Below are 21,991 nucleotides of genomic sequence, written 5' to 3'. Positions count from 1 at the left end.
GGTTGATCTTTAGGGGAGAGGCAATGGGACGGTTTTGGATCCCATGCAAGTACCACATTGGCATTTCACAGTGGAATATTATTATACCATGAAGCTTAATACCTACAAAACATTACAAAATTTTCCCTACTTTTCGGAGGGAAGGGCACTCCCTCAATTGATCATTATTTTAAATATGAACACAATTTAGCAAAAGTTTCAATTGAAGAACTTGGAAAAAGTAAAATTGTGTGTATTCTTTATCATGTTTCACATAAATAGTTTCATATTTACATGAGGTAATAATAAATAATTTCATGTTAATAATAATAATCCTTGCATTTGATATAGCGCCTTATCAAGTCGTCGAGAGGGGGTTGAGCGACAGAAGGCAAGAGTGAGTGAGGGAGAGAAAGAGAGGGAGCGAGGGAGGTAATGTAAATGGGAATGTAAAGCTTAACATGGGAGTGTATGTTATTTGGTTGTCTGTGCGGGAGAGAGTTTCAATTATAATAAGACACTTTAGTTACTACTCTATCACCTTTAAAAACTTTTACCAATCCAACCCAGAAAGTAAGCGTTTCGCCCACAAAATATAGAATCAATTCACTTTACATTATATTCTGTGAAGCGCTTTGAGACATCTCAAAAATGTGAGACATCTCAAAGACCTGATTAAGGCACTATATCATATGCATGGATTATTATAAGATTAAAACTGCATTTCCACATTTTACTTTCCGATGATTTCTTTGGATTGTTGGAATTTGAACTAAACTAGATTTACTTTACCTCGTTGTCTGTTTGCAATATGCCTGAAAAACTGAACGCAACTATACTGAACGTGATCGCTGGGTTCTATCTAAAGGCTGTATTATCCATTTCATATCTGGGTATAACGTGTGTCTTGTAGCAGCTATTCAAAACTAAAGATAAAATCTAGAACTGAACAGATGTAGGGCCAAGTCACCTTTTGTAACATGTGCACAAAAACAAAGCATAATAACTAGTTTTTCTGGATACTGATAGATGCTGAAGCATAATATGCAGGTCTAATAGCAAAAAATCTTAGCAGACAAAGTACAAACAAAATGTGCTCAGCTGTAATAGATAGTTTTACTTTACAAAATCAACATTCATAACCCTTGTTGCGTGTTCCTTTTTTAATGTATTTTGAGGAAAATATACAGTCATATTTAGTTGATTTTCATGTTAATCAGAGTCCTCACTGCTGAAGTATGAGCTATCGCAGCACTCAACCGTGTGAAGAAATTTGTGGTTTGAAGGGTCAGCTTTGGAATCCAATGCCTTGGCACCAAGAATGTTGCAAGGTTGAACAGATCGCCAAATACCTTGTATCGATCACTATATTGTTCATTTAAAAATAAGTCAAATTAATAAATATTCATACTGTGTTATTATTACAAATATTATTATAATAAAATATTCATACTTGGTTAACCTCCTACCCCTACCCTCCATCGCTCCTGATCCCATCCCCTGGCTCAGGTCAAAAGCCTTGACTGTCCAGCGCCTTGGAACGTCCTCCCAACATGAAAAGAGTGATACAAATGGAATTTGGTGTTGTCATTTATTAAAATTAAACTTAAAGGATGCTGAACTCATTTATGAAGCAGTTTGATAACTAATAGGAGAACGGTAGTGCGGGTATTCCGAAGGACGAGATCTAGTTGTCCAAAGGACAATTTATAAATTGCCAAACTTTTCTTGTGATTTTGTAAAATGAAAGGCCAGGTTTTTTTTTCGAAGTTACTCCCACCTCCAAATTGAATGGGTACCAAGAGACAGAGGAAGACAGGTATCAACAGCAACAATGCTTTGAATTTGTATCTGCCTTTCACGTCAGGAGGACATACCAAGGCGCTGGTATGGTAAGGATAACATCTCGAAAGATAAAAGGTTAGACTGGATAGGTTTCATTGGTAAAACTCTCACATGCTATAATAAACTTCTCAGAAGCTTTGATCATCACAAAGACAACAACAACACGTCCTTTTGAATCTGAAATAGGAATTGTCCTTTAATCCTACCTCATGGTAGAACGCAAATACTGATAGCCAGAGGATCCACCAGTGCCAAGCTTACTTCCAATCATCCTCTGCACCATGCACACATGGTTGTCTGGAAGAAAAGGGAAAGAAATCTTTTCTTTTAAATGGTTACAGAAGTCTTATTTAAGTGTTTCAAGGTATCTGATCTCCCTGTCTTCTAAACTCTTCAAAATCCCTACCTCTATGGCCATGCCTTTGATCATGTGTTTTACATCATTTCTGTAAAGCACTTTGTGATTTTTGCTTACATGACAGATGTTATAAAAGTATAAGTTGTTGTTGTTGATTCAAGGTTAAACTTACATCTCCATTTAGTTATGAGGTATCGATATCCATGAGAGAATTCAGTAACTGGAATGGTATCTGGAAGCGTGGTTCTTCTCTGGCAATTAAAAACGCAAAGCAAATTAAACAATAAAATACTATTCCCGGCCAAGTTAATAGACATGTTCCCAGAACTCTGCCAATGCCTGGCTGAGCTGGTAGCACTCTTGATTCAGGGTCAGAAGATGTGGGTTCAAGCCCCATAACAGGACTTTGAGCTCATATTCTAGGCTGACATTCCAATGCAGTGATAGTAGGAGAGATGGATTGTCAGAGGTTCATTTGGACAGCATCTGATCTGCCTGTTCAGGTGGATGTTAAAGATCACAAGGTACTATTCATAAAGAGAAATGAATTTCTCCCTGTGTCATTATAAAAAATATGATTTACCTCATAGATGTTTGCAGACATTGTTATATTGTTGGTTGCCACATTTACCTACAAATGCACAGGATCTGCACAGAAACCTCTGTGAATCACATTGAGACTTTTTGACATGCTAAAGTTCTATTTCAAAACGGTTCATATAAAAAGCAGTTGGTGATCAATGCAAGGAGCTATGCAGGAGCATTGAGATAAACAGATAACAGCCTGACTGAGATTGGCAACTCAATGTGGTGATAAATTTCAGATTTAAAATGATGTCTGAAACATAAGAAGATTATTTGTTGAACATAATCCCATACTCCTAATACTTCCTTTGTCCTAGCAGAAGAACTAACTAATAGTAAATTCACCAGATAAAATTGGTCATTCAGTTCATGGCTGTTTGTGGGACATTGTTGTGTCCAAATTGGCTGCCACGTTCACCTACAAATACACAGTCACTACACTTAACAGTAGTGCTCCTGTGAAGAGTTTCAAGATTTTTTCTACAAAGTAATAAGGCCCTATATCAAGTGCAAGAATTATTATTGAAATTGCAAGAATTACTTCCTGGAAATTGACCCCTATGATATCCGAGAAACAGGAAACAGCACCATTTAGATAAAACGTTCATCCCATCAGTCTGGGTAGGAATGAAATCCAGACCCGAAGGTGAAAGATCACAATGTTCTCAAATAAGTCTCCTCAATGTATTCTCTTGACTCTACTGACCTGTAAAAGTAGATCATAAGAGCTCCCTTCAGTGCCTTATAAGACAGTCTTCGATCACCTGAAGATAAAAAGCACAGCACAAGCAGCCACTGCCAATGAATGAACATGATTGTCAGGGGAATGATGAGGAAAACAGTGCAATTAATCTTGTGTTCATCCTAGCTATTTATTTTTTAACATTTTCTTCCTGAAATAATAACTGCTGGAACTCACTGAATACAGGGCAGGCTTGGGCTGAAATTTCACCTCAGTCTCGATTTATTCTGTTAATATAAAAGTGTATATAATCTGTAAAGTGTTTTGAGACATCCTCCTGATGTGAAAGGCACTATATCTAATGTGAGAATTATTATTACTTTTTTAATTTCAGTGTACAGAATTTGGTAAATTGTTGAATTTATTTTAACTTTGAAGCCTGTTTCAATAATAATCACTGCATTTGGTATAAGATCTTTCATATCAGGAGGACATTTTTTGTAGTTGCAGCTTAAAAATGCACGATTTGGCCATCTCAGACAGCAAGACTACAGGACAGCAGATGTAAGAAAAGGAAGTATCACGTTGGTGAAGTAGCATTGGGAGTTCCTCTGAGATTGGGGCTGAGCTATATTGTTGAGGACCAGATCAGGAGTAGATTACATGGTTTAGTAAGGGTGGCATATTGCTGATTCTCATTCAGTAAAAGACCACCACTTTTTCAATTCTAATAAAAGTGCAGGATTTGGTGCAGCCCTGATGGTGTAGTGCGGAGTGATCCAACCTATTGGCTGCTGAGGGCCAGGTGACCTATTTGAGAAAAGTCTGCGAGCTGCATAAGCAATATTTTTGTGTTTCCTTTCCAGAAACATAACATGTATTGGTTTATGGAGGGAGTGGGTGGTCCAGATGAAATGGAGGTGGGGGTGGGGTGGTTGGATGCGGCTGCCAGTTGGACCTAACTGGTGTATTGGAGAGAGTTGCAATTGATGGACCAGGAACTCACTAGTTCAAATCCCGGTCCATGCTAAGTTTGTTGATTTGGGGTTTGCATGGAGAAGCTGAATTTGAGCAGGCTTCCCAGGGATAGGGAGGCTAAAATCAGACAAGGTTACTGCTCCTCATCCCTCTTCAGCACACTCTACTCTTAGTTGTACATGTGTGGCAGCCGGATGACAAGAACTCAGACTTGACTGATGCTTTCTACAGTCAAATGTTCTGCCATCTCTCGGGGCTGAGGCTCACACATGAATAGCCGCTTGAGCCAGATACCAGAGGACAACACGTGCCTATGGAATTGCACTCCAGGAAGAGGAGGCTAAACCAGGAGTAGAGAGGAATTTGCTAATGGAAGAAAGTGACAAAGGATGGTGGGACAGGATACTTTTTTTTAGGATTGGATTTTAACTGATTAAACAAAATAAAAACTGGCCATTGCTACCATTTGCACACAGAAGATACATATTGGCCAACCACTGTGGGTTAATAATTTACTGCCCTTTACGTTAGAGACATGACAGAGATAGTGTCATAATAAGTGAAACTAAATTAATTTGTGTCTTGGTCAGTTTAATAAAGGGATTCACAAACCTTTTAAAACCTCAAAGTTAGTTTCTAGCTACAGTTCTTAACACTTTAGAGCGATTAGGATATGTCATCAAGAATTTGTTTTCCAAATTGAGATTCTTGTTTGCAAATATTTCCTCAAGTCACAAAGTACATTGACATTGATGATGCACAGTATTAGATAGTGATCTTCCAGACTACTATTTGTTCACATGATGAATATTACCAGTCACAGTAATGTAAGGAACTTTGGGTCAAAGTATGACTTTGAATTGTTAATTACAATAGCAGCAGTTGAAATCCATCAAATTCCATATTATAGATTGTCTCAAAGAGTGCTAAATGTGCACATTTCAATCGAACTTAAGTGAAAATTACGATTTGCATTTTCACAATACTCAGGCTCATTCCAAGTTAAGAGTTATTGATTGGGTAAATATTTACAATGTTCTATTCCACTGCCAATGTTAGCTGAAAACAATATGGCTCTTTTACAAATATTTTGTAACTTAGTATTGCATGTAAATCTGCATATTATTGCAGATTTCAATCTTCCCTTCCCCATTCCCTCTATGGAATAACAAAGCCATTCCAATTATGTTACACTTGATCTCTATTACAGCAATATTAGTTATAAACCTTCAGCAAGGGTGAGCCCTTTGCTCAAACCTCACAAGAATGGAAATTCAAGCAGTTGTCCCCTAAACAATATTGAGCCAGGTCTTGCCCCCCCAAAAAACTACAGTAGAAATGAAGTAAGCTAATGTAAAGTCGCGGAGCTGGAGGAAAGCAGAGCAGGTCATGGCACAGATGTCAGGTAGAAAGGACAGTTGAGGTGTCAAACAAGATGCCAAGGTTCCAGACTGGCTCAGTGAGGTGGAGTGTGCATCCCTGGATCGTGATGCTGTCTACCTCTAGCCCCCACAGCCTCCTGCACTAATGTCCCACTAATCCACTGCCTCTCATCTTAGCGTGCGCATCTTGGCTGCCGCCCCTGACCCGAGCTGGCTCTCCCTCAAAATGCCCCCCTCCCTCAACTCTCCCGCTCTGTCCTGCTCTCTCTCCGCCCTCCTCACCTCCTATCTCTGCTTGACCCCCCACTGCCTCCCTCTACACCAGCCTGGGAATCCTCATCCGGGCTCATCGTGGCACTCAGTGTTGGCTGTCCAGCAGCAGCTACATCGGCTGCCCCACTCCCCACTACCGCTGCAAACCACCCCGGACCCAGACCCCAGGGGCTAACCTCTTCTCCCTCATCCGCATCACCACCCTCCCTGCCAACCAATCCACTACACCTTCCCATCTTATACACCCCCTGCTTACTGTCCACTCCGCATTGGCCTTCAAAACGTCCGCTCCATCTGCAATAAGATCCTGACTATATTTAAGACATTTAAGATTCTGCCAGTTTTTTTAAATGATTTTTCATAAAGTTGAACTTTACTCAGCAAAATCTTATAAAATGAGAATCATGATTAACCTTCACTTTTCTCTTAAAAGTAAAAAATTAAACTGCACACAATTGGGTATCAATGTCTGCAAGATTCATTACCATACAAAACAGAAAAATTGTTAATATTGCCAAATACCAATGTTTATGTTTATAATGTTTATGGCGCTCGTGGAAACCTGGACCACCCCAGGTGACACCTTCCCCCTCACTGAGGCCACACCAACCCGTTACACCTACCACCATGCCCCACACCCCAACTGTTGTGTTGGTGGTGTGGCCCACCTCTCCAAGGCTTCACTTGCCCTATCCCTCTACTCCACCAGCTCATTACGCTGTTTTGAACACCTTACACTCTACCATCCCTCCCACCTCTCACTAAAATTCTCCTAATTTACCGCGCCCAAAATCCTCCCCCACCTTCATCTCTGACATCTCCACCTTCCTTGCTTCCCTCTGCCTCTGCTCCTAGGTGATTTCAACTTCCACTTCATCCCCCCTTGCTCCACCTCCTCAGACTTCTCCTCTCTCCTCACTTCTCTCAAACTCTCCTTCCACATCCACTCTGCTACCCACACCCACGGTCACCCGCTCAACTTGGTGATTACTCGGGGCCTCAGTGTCTCGGAAGTCACTATCACTGACAAGGCCATCTCTGAGCACCATTTCATCTCCCTCAACTCCTATATCCCTCTCCCCACTGCCTCGAAACCTATCATCATCTTCTACTGTGGAAGAAGATCTCCCCCGCAATCCCTCTCCGTTGCCCTCGAGTTCTCTGAACTCCTCCCCCTCTGGCCCACCTCTCGCACTAACCCACTCGCTGCGCTTACTCTTCTCCACAGCACCCTCTCCACCACACTCACCGCCCTTGCCCCCCTCACCTCCCAAACTGCCTCCTATTCCCAATCCTCATCTTGGTTCACAAGGGCCTGGTGCGGTCAGCCGAACGTACTTGGCTCAAATCTGGCCTAACGGTCCACCGGCACATCTGGCTGGACCTCATCAAAACCTATTGCTCCGCTCTCGCCTCAGCCAAATCATCCTTCTATTCCAGGTTAATCCTGGAGTCGAAGGGCAACCTCAGGCTCCTGTTCTCCACCACCAATCGGATCCTCTGCCCTCCCTGCCATGCCTCGCAGATTTTTTCCGCCGACTCCCACTTCGAGGAAATGCTGGACTTCCTCGAGTCCAAAATCGAGGAAATCCGCTCAGCTGCCATTGCTCTTCCAACTTCCACCCCCTCCCTACCCCCCTCACATCGACCACTACCCATCACTCCTTCCACACTTTTGAACCTGTCACCCCCTCCTCTATCATCACCACCATATCCTCCATGAAGCCCATCACCGGTTCCCTCGACCCCATCCCCACCCTTCTCCTTAAATAATAATAATAATAATAATCCTTGCATTTGATATAGCGCTTTTCACGTCGGGAGGACGTCCCAAAGCGCTTCACAAAACACACTGTAAAGTGAATTGACTGAATATTTGTGGGCGAACGCGGCAGCCAATTGCGCACAGCAATGTCCCACAAACAGTCGTAGATTTAAAATGACCAATTTATTATTTTTTGGGGGGTTTTGGAGGGATTATTATTAGGCGTGTGGAGTAAGGAAACTTGCCCAAGGTTTCGCACTGCCGGGAATTGAACTCAGGTCTCTCGCTTGCAAAGCGAGTGCTCTAACCACTGAGCTACAGGACTCCACTGTAGCTCCACCTCCTTGCCCCACTACTCGCTGACATCATCAACCTCTCCTGTCATCTGGCACTGTTCCTTCCCCCTTCAAAACAGTTACTATCACCCCACCTTGAAGAAACCTTCCCTTGACCCATCACAGCTATCCAGCTACCGGCTCATCTCCCACCTCCCTTTTCTGGTTGAGGTCCTTGAGAGAGCCGTTCCCTCCCAGCTTCGCTCTTTCCTCTCCTCCCACTCCCTCCATGAGCCCCTCCAATTGGGTTTCCATGCTGCCCATAGTACGGAAACTGCTCTGGTCAAGGTCACAAATGACATCCTGACCATGTGTGACCAGGGTTCCCTCTGCCTCCTCGTCCTCTTTGACACCGTGGACCACTCAATCCTCATCCATCGCCTCTCCTCCCACCTCAACCTTCAAGGTTCTGTCCTTGACTGGTTCAGGTCCTATCTTTCACACCGCCTCCATTTCGTCTCTGCAAACGGCTTCTCTTCCAGCCCCCGCAGCGTCTCGTGCGGTGTTCCTCAGGGCTCTGTCCTCAGTCCCCTCCTCTTCACCCTCTACATGCTCCCCTATGGTGACATCATCCGCAGACATGGGATAAATTTCCACATGTATGCGGATGACACCCAACTCTATCTCTCTGCCTTTACCCTGAACTCCAGGACTACTGGTGCCCTGACTGACTGCCTATCCGACATCACTGGATGAGGAACAACTTTCTCCAACTGAACGTCAGTAAGATTAAGGCTCTTCTGATTGGCTCGTGCCAGCACTTCCGCACCTCGGACGCTGGCAGCATCAGCCTCCATGGCTGCACACTCAACCTCACTAAGCCAGTCAGGAACCTGGGTGTCTTGTTTGACCCTGAAATGTCCTTTCTCCCCCACATCCGCACCATGACCGGCACTGTCTACCACCACCTCCACAACATTGCCAGACTCCGCCACTGCCTCAACCCTCAGGTTGCTGAAACCCACCTACGGATTCGTCACATCAAGTCTCGATTATGGAAACTCCTTCCTCAACGGCCTTCCCAGCTCTTCCCTTCACAAGATGCAGATCATCCAAAACTCTGCAGCTCATGTACTCTCACGCACCAGGTTCCATGACCCCATCAATCCCACCCTCTCCCGACTCCACTGGCTCCCCATCCCTCAGAGGATCAAATTCAAGATCCTCGTCCTCACTTTCAAGGCATCCATGGCCTTGCCCCTTCCTACCTCTCTAACCTGCTGACTCTCTACCAACCTGCACACTCCCTCTGTTCTGCAGGCTCTGGCCTGCTCCATGTCTCCTGCCCAACCATCGGTGGCCGGGCTTTTAGCCTCTCTGCCCCCATGATCTGGAACTCCATCCCATAGTCCCTTCTCCTTGCTTCCTCCCTTGTTTCCTTCAAGGCTGTTATCAAAACCCTCCTCTTCGATTATGCCTTCAGATGCCCTCCCACCTCTCTGCCTTCCTTCAACCCTCCCCCACCCCTCCCCCATGCTCGGATCTTGACCTCTGACTGTCCAGTGCAGTCAACAAAATGTAATTTTGTTGTTGTTGTGTTGCTGTGAGCGCCTGAGTTGTGGAGGTGCTAATGGGAGCAAATCAGGAGGGCCTTCGTCTTGTTGATGTTCAACTGTAGAAAGTTAGCTATCATCTAGGATGATGTCTGTCAGACATTGTGTCAGGACTGCGGTGGTCCTAGAGTCTGGAGTGAACAGAGTCCATTGCACATGGTCAGCAAACCTTCATGTAATATGAAGTAAAAAAGTCAAGTCATTCTTGAAGCAAGAATGCACTGGCAAAGTTCCACCACTCTGGTCTTAAACTATTCATTTCACTACACTGCTCTTATTAACAAGTTCCAAAATAAGCACAGTTGACTCATTTTTATAAAATGGAGACTTGTGTACCTTTACTCAGTAGATGTTCATGGCGTTTCTCATCAAACAGAGCTGTAAGCACTTCTTTTTTTCTGTTGAGTTCCTCCAACTGCTCTTCCTTCTCCTCAGAATCAGGCTTTGACTATGGAAAACCAAAGAGATTGCATTGCTAATTTCTTTGCTGGTTGAACTCTGAATATCTTTTACAACTTTCAAAATAGTTTCTCTTCAAATACCTGCAAATCCAATTTCAAAGCAAATTTTCTATCACAATGACTCCCCAAAACAGTGTTTTTTTACTTTTCTTCCCATTAGTATGGATTCCTATTTCTGGCCTGACTTCTTGTTGTTGGAGTTTGATTTCACGGGGTGTTAGTTTCCCTTCAGTACAATGCTAAGTGGCCATTATCCATGTATGAGCCTTGACAGTGAGTGTCAGCAGGCCATTCACCAGCTGACTGAGACCAGCAAACTTAACCATTGACTAGGATTCAAATCAGCGAGTCCCAATTCATAAGCTACAGCTCGATTTACTATACCACCCTCGCACTTCACCAAAATAAGTTACAATAAAAATACAACACAAAATTACATTTGTATAGTGCCCTTCACATAGGGAGGATGTCCCAAGGCACTGGAAATTCTTTCAAATAAATACATTTTATTTACTCAGTTATGTTATCTTGTTTGCACTAAATGCTGTTTCACACAGCCCAATGATTCAATTAATCAAATGTCTACTCAGTGTAAAATTGAGCCTTGGCTGGGGCAAGGCAGCAGAATAGAAAGCCATAGGTTTAAATATGCAAAGTGCCATTTCATGACAGACACAGGTACTATTTCTTTATCCAGAGATTAATTAGCAACTGGAACAGGTTATTAGGAAGGGTGGTTGATAAGAGCTCATTTCTGTAATGAGAGAATAGAGTGGGTAAGATCATAGGGCCTTCTTAATCCAAACCAATCTTGTGATTGTATGACTAGGGAGCAGAATGCATTTAGGAATACCATATTTTTCTATGTTAAAGGTGAATACGTTAACATGTGACAATGCTGCTCTATGATATGTCTTCAGATGGTGATGTGTACCTGAACTTCAGCATAATTTCCCCTCAGGCCAATGTCAATGTTGGTATTCAGTTTACCCCAGAAATCAAATCCATCAGGCTCAAGTCCAGGCGTTCGTTCCAGCCATTGCTTTAAAATATTACAACAAAAACAAGATTACATTTGTATAGCGCCTTTCACGTCGGGAGGACATCCCAAGGCATTAAGAATTAAAATATGATTGAAAACTAAGTGAAGCAACATTTAAAAAAAATCCCCAAACTAGGTAGGAAAGCAAGAAGTTACATTGAAACTTGAACATTGCTGGGGTGAAATGGTGATCTGTGATGTGTTAACCAAAACATTGTTGGCAATACGACTCGACTTTGCTGTTCAAGGATCACATAGTGTTAGGTCCAATGTTGTCCCAAAGTGCACATTGGACTTGCTAGCCCATGGATTTGGACTGTTGGGTAATGTGATATGAGTGTCAGTCAATAGTATGTAAATGATTACAGTCCAGAACCATAATAATTCTGCAGACTGATAGATTAATCTGATGCATGACGTGTGCTTCAGTCCAATCCATGTGACAGACTTGGAGAGCCGGTGACATTGGGCTTAACACAACATATATTGATAACATAGCTTACGAATAGGGAAACTTTATTTCTTTTAAAAAGAGAATCCCATGTCCTTCACTGCAAAATGATAATTTAGCTCCATGACAACTTTGTAAAGAATCCACAGCTTCAAGCCCAGACTCTGCTGCTCACTAAACTGACATTATCTTATTCGTTGTCTTGTACTCAAAATCTGTAACAGAAAGGCTTTTTATCACAGTTACTAAGCTGAATACTATTTAAGGGGTCATGTCAGGTACCTCGACAAGCTGTACTAGTGTTGGTTCTTGCTCAGATAAAAGGAGCAGTTCATTCTCCTTCCCTTTGAAGTTGTCCCTGTAGTGCTTTCTACTGTAAGGAACTCGCAAGCTCTCAAGAACTCCAATCTTATTCTCCATCAAGCGAAACTGCATACTCTGAAATCCGGATGCAGGGACTAAATAATTCCTTTACAATTGAGGTAATAGGAAACAATTAGTTTTGAAAGCAGCCAACTTCAGTCATCTAGTTCTGTTACACATATATTTCTGAGCAAATTATATTTCAGAATTAAGATGCATCGTTCATACTTCCAGGACAGTATATGTTTAAAGTACAGAAGGAGGCCATTTACTCCACTGTGCCTTTGCGAGTCCCCTCCCCATTAGAGCTATTCTAATAGGGATATTAGGGGAATATTCATATTCCCTTTCATTTCCCCCTTCCCTTTATTATTTTCCACAATATTTATCCACTACCATTTTGGTGAGGCCTCTGTGTATAGTGGCTTCGAACCCTCTCCCTTTTTTGACCCAGTAAAAAGAACCCATCATCCAAACCATCATCCAAATTAAAACTGAATTTACACATTTTCTCCAATGTAATGCAATCTTAAATGTTAAGACAAAATGGTCTTATCAGTAAGGTTGCCAGTTTTGGATTTGTTGGCTAATTTTGATGGATAGTATTTTTTTTATTTCTTAGTGATCTTTCCGACTACAAAATACTTATATTAAGAAGTTGCAAGATTGCCAGGATATCAATTCCTGTGTGAAGCATGTGAGTGCAAGGCACAGAATAGTATCTCCAATGTCAGCACGCAGGAAGTGACAGCTGAAAACCTTATGACCAGGAAGTCAGCTTTCTTTGTAGTTTAAGCAATTAAAAAAATGCTAAAGAAATCCAATGGGAATTACATTTCCTTGAATTGGAGAAAATTATTTTTACCGATTAAAAATTGGAAACCAGCAAGCCTACTTATAGGACTTGTAGACTACCTGTAGACTAAATAGAACTCGGGGCTTTTTGTATGTCAGCTTCCTCTCCTGAAGTTTTCCTCACCTGAAATCAAAGAAATCCAATGCCGTCATTGTTTCCATAACCGCAAACTGGTCCACCAAGAGTTTAAGGATTACAGCAATGCGATGGATTCTCGAAACCACTTTCAACATATTTCTTTCATCTCTCACCTGCAACACAATGTTTCACAGTTTGGGAGTTGACCAGATTGCCTACATATACTCACTCACTATACTTTACATTAAAAGTCCTGTAGCTCAGTGATTAGAGCACTCTCCAGCAGCCGAGGGGACCTGGGTTCGATTCCCAGACAGGGCGTTTCCTTACTCCACATGCCTCTGTTTATATAGCAGTAAGTAGGAGGAACCCTGTTGTTAGTCGATTGGCGGATAGCTTTTCCATGTGTAATAATCCCTTAAAAATATAACAGTAATAATTAGGTCATGCAATCCACGAATGCTTATGGGATACAGCTGTGTGCAATTAGTTGCCTCCTTTCACCCACAAAATGTAGTCAATTCACTTTGGAGTACATTCTGTGAAGCGCTTTGAGATGTCTCGAAGATGTGATAAAGCAATATAACAAATGCAAGGATAATTATTGTTATTATAAATGCATGGCTAAAAATAGCAATCCTTTTCTCTATGTCTTTATGAAGGCATTTCCCATTATATATATTTAGTGTAAATAATCACTGTTTTTAATGATTACTAGACCCCATTATAGGTTCTACAGAAAAATTATTGAAGTAGGTAGTTAACAACTGGAACAGGTTACCAAGAAGGGTAGTTGAGGCTGGGACACTGTCGGCGTTTAAAAAACAGCTTGATGCTGTGATGGGGGAGTTGATAGGGTGGATATTCTGGAAAATTGAGAACAGATGGGTCAAAGGACCTTCTTCATCCAAATCGGTTTTGTGATCTTGTAATCTATTTTGGAATACAACAACAACAACAACAACAAGATTCCATTTATAGAGCGCCTTTCACGTCAGGAGGACGTCCCAAGGCGCTGCACAGTTGGGTCATGACCCGAGCAGGGGGGAAATGGTCAGGGTGAGGGGAGGGAAGGGAGGGAGAGAGGAGGGGGGAAATGGTCAGGGTGAGGGGAGGGAAGGGAGGGAGCGAGGAGGAGGAAGAGAGTCGAGAGGGGAGCTGAAGGCACGGTCAAAGAGAAAGGTTTTGAGACCGGCCTTGAAGGAGGAAAGGGAGGAAGCAAGGCGAAGGCACTGGGGGATGGAGTTCCAGAGCCTCGGGGCTGAGAGGCTGAAGGCCCGACCACCGATAGTAGGGCGGTTGGGGCAGGGGACGTGGAGCAGACCGGAGCCAGAGGAACGGAGGGTACGGGCAGGTAGGTAGGGGGATAGTAGGTTGGAGAGGTAGGAGGGAGCAAGGCCGTGAATGGCCTTGTAGGTGAGGATGAGGATCTTGAAATCAATCCTCTGGGGGATGGGGAGCCAGTGGAGGCGAGCGAGGGTGGGAGTGATGTGGTCCCGAAGCCTGGTGCGGGACAGTACACGAGCTGCAGAGTTCTGAATATACTTGGCTGGACACAGTGCTTTATCTGCCTGGGTGGCATATACTATGTATGATATCTCATTGGACCAATTGTTACTTCTCACACCTTTTTTTGCTAGAAAATATTTTTTTTCTCAATGAAATCGTAGGTATAAAGCTTTGGGCTAAAATGACAAAAAAATTGTGTATATCAGAACAGCGCAAATGGTTCCGGATTTGCATTTGCCTTGGCTGCCTATCCCAGAGAAAATCGATTTCAAGATCCTCACCCTTGTATTCAAGTCCCTGCACTCCTCTGCACCCCCGTACCTCTCTGACCTCCTCTCTCCTCAAAACAGTACCCATTGCCTTTATTCCTCCGGATCTGGCCTCCTCCTCGTCGTCCGAGTCCTCCGCTCCACCCTCAGTGGCTGTGCCTTCAGCCACTATGCCCCGAGGCTCTGGAACCGCCTTCCTCACTTCCTTTGTCTCGCTCCCTCCCTTCCCATTTTCAGGTCTCTGCTGAAGATCTTTCTTTTCGACCGCGCCTTTGGTCACCTCCCTCCCCCTCCCCCTGGCTCGGTCCCGGGATCCGTTACTATAAAGCACTCTGAGACTCCGTCCGGCGTGGAGGGTGGTATATAAATCCAAGTTGTTGTTGGTGGTGGTATTTTATTCTTGTCTTCATTATGCAGTAATTAACTGCTGTAACACACGTTATGTAAAAGCGCACTATTTATTAATAAATTAGAAATTAATAAATGAGGAGAAATTTCACCTTGGTCTGAATTAATTCTTATTCATTTTAATAATATTCTTTACATGTGTTACAGCACCTTTCACAGCGGGAGAACATCTCAAAGTGCTTCACAAGCTTTAATGTCAAGTGCAGGGAATGTGCACTTTGCAGGCAAATGTGGCAGCAATTTGTACAAAGCAATGTCCACAAATAGCATGAAGTAAATGACCAATTTTGACTCTATTTTCTTAACATTTCAGACAGTCTAGAATTTGGCAAATTGTATAATTCAGTCCTCTTTATACTAAAATCAAACATAACACTGATCCAATTTAAACAGGCTGAAGGGAAAAATTCCATGCTGGTGGTGAGGGGCAAAGGCATAAAATGATTATAGTGTGCTAATTATTACTGGAGATAATTATCAGAATGGATGCCACAATTTACCCTAATGTATAGGTGCTGGGGGTTCACCCACTTGAAGTACAAGGGTGCTGTGCACCTGCTGGTGGTGCAATTGGCTACTCACAGCACCCAGGGCAAGTGCAAACACAAACAGTGAGGGGGCCGGGCTGGCACACAGTGAGGGGGCCGGACTGGCACGGACACAGTGAAGGGGCCGGTCTTGCACACAGTGAGGGGGCCGGGCTTGCACACAGTGAGGGGGCCGGGCTGGCATGAACACAGTGAGAGGGCCGGGCTGGCATGGACACAGTGAGGGGGCCGGGCTGGCATGGACACAGTGAGGGGGCTGGGCTGGCATGAACACAGTGAGAGGGCCGGGCTGGCATGGACACAGTGAGGGGGCCGGGCTGGCACGGACACAGTGAGGGGGCCGGGCTGGCATGGACATAGTGAGGGGGCCGGGCTGGCATGGACACAGTGAGGGGGCTGGGCTGGCATGAACACAGTGAGAGGGCCGGGCTGGCATGGACACAGTGAGGGGGCCGGGCTGGCACGGACACAGTGAGGGGGCCGGGCTGGCATGGACATAGTGAGAGGGCCGGACTTGCACACAGTGAGGGGGCTGGGCTGCCATGGATACAGTGAGAGGGCCAGGCTGGCATGGACACAGTGAGGGGGCCGGGCTGGCACGGACACAGTGAGGGGGCCGGGCTGGCATGGACATAGTGAGAGGACCGGGCTGGCATGGACACAGTGAGGGGACCAAGCTTGCACACAGTGAGGGGCTGGGTTGGCACACAGGGGCAATGAGGGTCGGAAGAGCAGGGCTCGGGATTCTGGCATGAGAAGAGGAGAACAGAAGAGCGTGACCCGAGGTACTGGCACAGAGGGACACAGCCCCTCCCCCAGCATCCTCTTGTCTCCCCCAAACAACACCCCCTAGCCAGCGTCACAGATACCCACTCAGCCATCACCCATCCAACAGCCCCTGTCATACCTCCCAGCCATGCCCCACACTGTCATACCTCCCACTCCCCGCACTATTACTCCCTCCCACCTATTACCACCGCCATAGTCAGAAGCTGGCGTGATAATAAATAATTTATCATTCAGCACCACTACACAAGTTGTTCCAGCATCATTGCCCCCATTGCTTATTAATACAAATAACAAAATAAATGTACAATATTTCCATGTGTTTGTTATGCAACGATGGACTGCTTTATACATACAAAGCTCCTGTGCATATTACAGTGTATTATGGCACTAATCTTGCTTACTTAGGGATTAATAATAATCCCTTCAAAAACCAAAAACAATAATTAAATTGGTCATTTTCAATCTACGACTGTTTGTGGGACATTTCTGTGCGCAATTGGCTGCCGCATTCGTCCACAAATATACAGTCAATTCACTTTACAGTGTGGTCTGTGAAGCGCTTTGGGACATCCTCCCGACGTGAAAAGCGCTATATCAAATGCAAGGATTATTATTATTATTATTATTATTACTCCTCTATCTCAGCATTTAAGTGTCTTAAATTAGAACTCATAGCAGTGATCTTTAATAAAATGCAGTACCCACCTGCCCATACTGGAATATTTCTCGAACTGAATCCAGTTCCCAAAGAATCTGCTTGAACCACAATTCATAAGCTGCCATTTATGTAAAAAAAAGTAATTTCTTCAATTAATCTGCATGAATAATTTGTTCAATCAGTAACACACGTTTCTCCCAACCATGATACTGCTAAATGTCGAATTATTTTCTGTTATTTATCCAGCAATCTCACCTTGGTGGGTAATGATGAAAAGATGTTCATCGTGTACCATATTTCCTTTCTTCACACTTTCTAGTTCCTGTGCATTGATTATTTTATCCAGCTTTAAAAGAGAAAGCATGTAAGTTACATTGGAGCTTGGAGCCATAACTTGTCTATTTTCCCATTGCAAATATTCACATCATCCTATTGCCTATTCTTCATTAGAGTGGTCAGTGGTACATTGCACTATACTGTTATAAGTCTGTTAGCCTGGCTCAATGGTGGCGCTCTCACCTCTGAGTCAGAGGGCTATGGGTTCAGGCCTCATGTCGGGACTTGCAATCATGTAGTTTGAGCTGAGACTCTGGTGCATTACTGGGAGGTGTTGCCTTGTTGGGGTGTCATTTTTCGGATGGGACATTAGACCGAGGTCTTGTCTGATTGTTCGGGTGGACATTGAGGATCTTGTGTTACTGTCTGAAAAAAAGAAGGGAGGTTTCCCGGTGTCCTGGCCAACAAATCCCCAAAAGAGTTGGCCGCTAACTGCATGGCTGTTTGTGGGATATTGCCATGCACAGCTGTCTGTTGGTTTTCGACCACTGAATGAACAGTCAATCCACAGTACATCCTGTGAAGTGCTTTGAGATGTTTCGACAATGTGGTAAATCTATATCAAATCCAACGATTATTATTATTATTATTATTATTATTATTATTATATCAAGTACAAATATTATCTTATTCTTAGATTCAACAGCCTCCTGTAGCAAATTATTTCCATGTGCCTTTAGGATGTTAACATTTGAAGATAATTCTTTGGAGTTAAAAAAGAACAGGTAGCCATCAGATCAAAGCCCAGAACTTACCTGCAGATATTCCCCATATAATATTCCTCTCTTACTGGCTTTGTTTGTTCCAGCTTGTGATGCATCACCTTTATCACCTGATGGAGATTTGTGTCTGAAAGAAAAGTCCATTGATTTAGAACAGATGTAACAGATGTACAGCAAGAAAGCATAATTCTTTCCATCGTGGCTGTGGTTTCAGCAAAATAGTTATATCCAAGAATTTCTCCCCTCAGATGCTGTTCCCAATTGTGGGGATCAGCATTTGAGTGAGGCTAAAAATAGGAGAGTGACTTAACTCATTTGAGTGATAGGGGTATCAAAGTGAACAGCCAACCACTTTTCCAATAAATGTAGAAATGTATTGAAGACTACAAATGATATCACAGTATAACTGATCAATCCATTGGTGGGTAAGTATGAAGGTAACACTGAACAACTATATAGAGTACACATAGCCAAAAGCAAACAAAATGGTAGTTCCCAGGTAGGGTGTATGACTCTGTGTTCCAGGCTTCTTAAGATATTTTGTGTAGGTGTGTTAGAATATACACTTTTTGTATACTGCTAGAATCATAATAGATGTTGTGAATGGGTTAACTTTTAAGTTAAGTGTGGGGGACAACTGGACTGACAGTCATGGGATAGAACACATCTGGTTTTCTCTGTTTTTGAAAGAATAACGGACAGTAGCAGGGGGTCACCTCTTATCAGTAAATGACAACAAGCCCACAGAGGTAATGGTCCAAGGTACCAGTTGACACAGGATCTCGACTGAGCAATAAGTCGCTAGATTCTGACAGGGCCAACCGACAGAAGGCAACCCTCAAGAATAGCAACTAATGAGCAAGTTGCTTAAACTAGAGGACCTTGGTACCATCCCGGGATACTGATAAGAAATAACCAGTCACTTAAAAGGAATGTACTAATGATTCCGCACCACAAAACAATGAGCACCAGATACAGCCTTAAACTAATCAATCCTCTATCTTAGACAATTAGATCAGATAACAGGGATCTTAAGGACAATGTGTATGTGTGCTGAGGCACGTATACCTAGCATGATTTCGACCAGGTGATCTAATGTCCGCACCATGATTGGATGAACGTTGGTATAAGAGTTCCAATAACTTTGTGTATGGGGCTGTCCCTGGTCGCGGAGACAAGGATACGGGAGATGGGGCCATCCTGGGCTGCGGAGACAAGGGTACGGAGATGGAAGACTGAGAGCTGGAAACACTAAGACCAAGGATATCAGATGGAAGATTGAAAGCTGTAAGCAAGAAGACTGAAAGCATGAAGAATCAAGCTTGTGTGCTGTAAAGACACAGTGTTGAGCTTGAGATATCTACGGTGGTATTATTCAGTTATAAGATCTGTTGATTGTACCGGCCTTTGGTCTGACCCATCGGGATATTGGGGAATAATGAACGAATAATAATAAAACAGTCTGATATCTGGTTAAAAGAATTAGCGTTATTTCCTTACAGATTTGGCTGATTTTATTTTCTAACAGGTGTTTCCTAGACGCCTGGACTTTATTGACCTGCCAACTGTGCGTCAATCTACATTCCATATTGGATCCTTTGGTTGCAAACAAAGCTGCAATGGGTACAGCTAGTGTCTGATATAACGCCTTAACACATCATTGAAATGTCTCAAAGCGTTTCACAAGAATTGTGCTCTGGTGGGTATTTGTAGACAAACACTGTGGCATATTAATAAGATTATTAATTGATTAATCAGCGCTTTGGGACGTCCTCCCGATGTGAAAGGTGCTAAACAAATGTCATTTTGCATTGTATTGGAATATAGAGAATCTTTGCACATCACACTGATATTTCCTACCACGCTGATTTTCAGGATATTTACAGTATTTACTCACTAGCATGCAGAACCAAGAAATAACTAATGCTGTAAATGTGTGTGCAAATACTTTAGGTTTCTGAAATTAAAAATCTCAAGAAGTCAAGTTTGAAAATAAATGACTTACAAGAATTTTCTTCCTGAGAACGGACAGCCACTCATGGTTTTCTCAGTATCTTCAGTCCCACGTTGAATTTCTGGTGCTTGTCTTATTTCTCCACAGTTTCTTTGCCACTGGTTGAAAACTATCTCTTTTAAAAAGCTTTTCTTTCATCTGTGCCGACCAATCAGCTGTGCTCTGGATACACATGAGGTACATGCGTCAAGATAAATCTGCAATTCAAATAAGAAAAGAGTAAAATTTATAAACCAGTTGCACAACACCAGAAAAGTTCCCCGAATTGTCTATTTATGATTCACAGGTGCTTTACAACTCACTGAAGAAGAGCCAGTCAGTCTAAAAAAAACACATTTTTGTACTTTTATAATTTAAATTGATTATATCATTGGAAGAAAAAATTGTTTTTTACCATCATGAATCCTTATAAGAATTTAATGATTAGAAACACTGCTGCAACATTTTGGAGTTTCAAACACATTGAGATGCAATGAGATCTGGACAAATAACATATTGGTAGGCAAATAATATTGCCAATGCTAAAAACGGAACAGTGCAAGACACCGATGTTTGGCGGAAGGTAATCTTGTCAGAATGGAGAATAGCCTTGTGACGCCTTAGTGTCATTAGTAACTATACTCTTGGAAGGTGGACGGGGGGTGGTAAGTGGGTTCTCCTTGAAGCTGAACTGGCTCCAGGGTGACATGAACTTGCCATCTGTAGCAGTCTAGGTGATCCAGTTCCTGAGCCAGGCACTGTTAATGACTGCACAGGCAGACTGGCACATTGGCAGGACTTGGAGGGCAGACCAGTCACTGGGGCATAGACCCAATTTGGGTCTATATTCTCTAGAATATAGAAGAATTATAAAAACCTATAAGATCATCAAAGGGCATGATTGAGTAGATAGTGGGAGATTGTTTCCCCTGGCTGGAGAAACTAAAACCAGGGGTCACAACCTTAAAATCAGAGGCCAACCCTTTCGCACTGAGTTGAGGAAGAACTTCTTCACTCAAAGGATGGTGAATGTATGGAACTCACTACCCCAAAGGGCTGTTGACGCTCAGTCCTTGAACATATTCAAGACTGAGATAGATAGATTTCTTATTCCAAAAGGGATTAAGGGATATGGGGATAAGGCAGGGTTATGGTATTAGCTAAAGTTAGACTAGAAGATCAGCCATGATTGAATAGCGGGGCAGGCTCGAAGGGCCGAAGGCCTACTCCTGCTCCTACATGTTATGTTATGTTATGTTCTTATGTCCAATGTATTGGTACAAATTCAATTACTTCTTCATTCCATACATACTTGACATTTCAAAGCTTCCCGACTTTGCAAAGAGCTCTGCCTTCTTTGCAGAGATACTGTTGCTGTTATGTATCAGTAAATAAGCAGGGTTTTATGATGAATAGATACTTCATTTTGGAAAGTTACCAACTTTGTTTTACTAAGATATTGAAAGACTTGAGATGTCTTTAAACTGTGTGAATGGTTCTGCTAGTATCACAGAAGAAACTTCTCTGTCATATGTTATGCTGTAGTTAGCATTCTTTCCAACTGTTTTCACTCAAGATTTCAGTGTTGGGACTTTTAACACCTTCAGTGCTCCCAGGTCAGCAACAGCACAGGCTAGAGACGCAGTAAAGCTCCCTTTACACTGTCCTCCCGCACTCCCAAGTCAGGGTTAGAGGTACAGTAAAGCTCCCTCTACATTGTCCATCCACACTACCAGGTCAGGGTTAGAGACACATTAAAGCTTCTTCTATATT

The 21,991-nt window shown here is 43.0% G+C and overlaps 2 protein-coding genes across 2 annotated transcripts in view; one reads left to right on the top strand and one right to left on the bottom strand.

Annotated features, from left to right (window-relative positions):
* The window catches only part of LOC103191163 (adhesion G-protein coupled receptor D2), a 24,522-nt gene extending 23,600 nt beyond the window's left edge, over positions 1 to 922 (top strand). The window contains exon 16 of the mRNA XM_042337445.1: positions 893 to 922. Within this exon, the coding sequence (XP_042193379.1) occupies positions 893 to 922 (30 nt within the window). The remainder of the gene's footprint in view (positions 1 to 892) is intronic.
* Positions 923 to 1,145: 223 nt separating this feature from the next.
* LOC121849598 (tryptophan 2,3-dioxygenase-like) lies at positions 1,146 to 20,367 on the bottom strand. Its single transcript, XM_042337741.1, is given in 14 exon segments — positions 1,146 to 1,268; positions 1,271 to 1,344; positions 2,031 to 2,121; positions 2,355 to 2,372; positions 2,375 to 2,433; positions 3,474 to 3,531; positions 10,072 to 10,183; positions 11,131 to 11,238; positions 11,972 to 12,158; positions 13,032 to 13,159; positions 17,215 to 17,285; positions 17,423 to 17,513; positions 18,259 to 18,352; positions 20,231 to 20,367. Coding segments are annotated over 14 exon segments (1,203 nt in total). The 5' UTR covers positions 20,266 to 20,367; the 3' UTR covers positions 1,146 to 1,191.
* Positions 20,368 to 21,991: the final 1,624 nt, after the last annotated feature.

Source organism: Callorhinchus milii, unplaced genomic scaffold (genome assembly GCF_018977255.1).
Source record: "Callorhinchus milii isolate IMCB2004 unplaced genomic scaffold, IMCB_Cmil_1.0 Scaffold8, whole genome shotgun sequence".
NCBI lineage: Eukaryota > Metazoa > Chordata > Chondrichthyes > Chimaeriformes > Callorhinchidae > Callorhinchus > Callorhinchus milii.
This window is presented reverse-complemented; position numbering and strand designations above follow the sequence as displayed.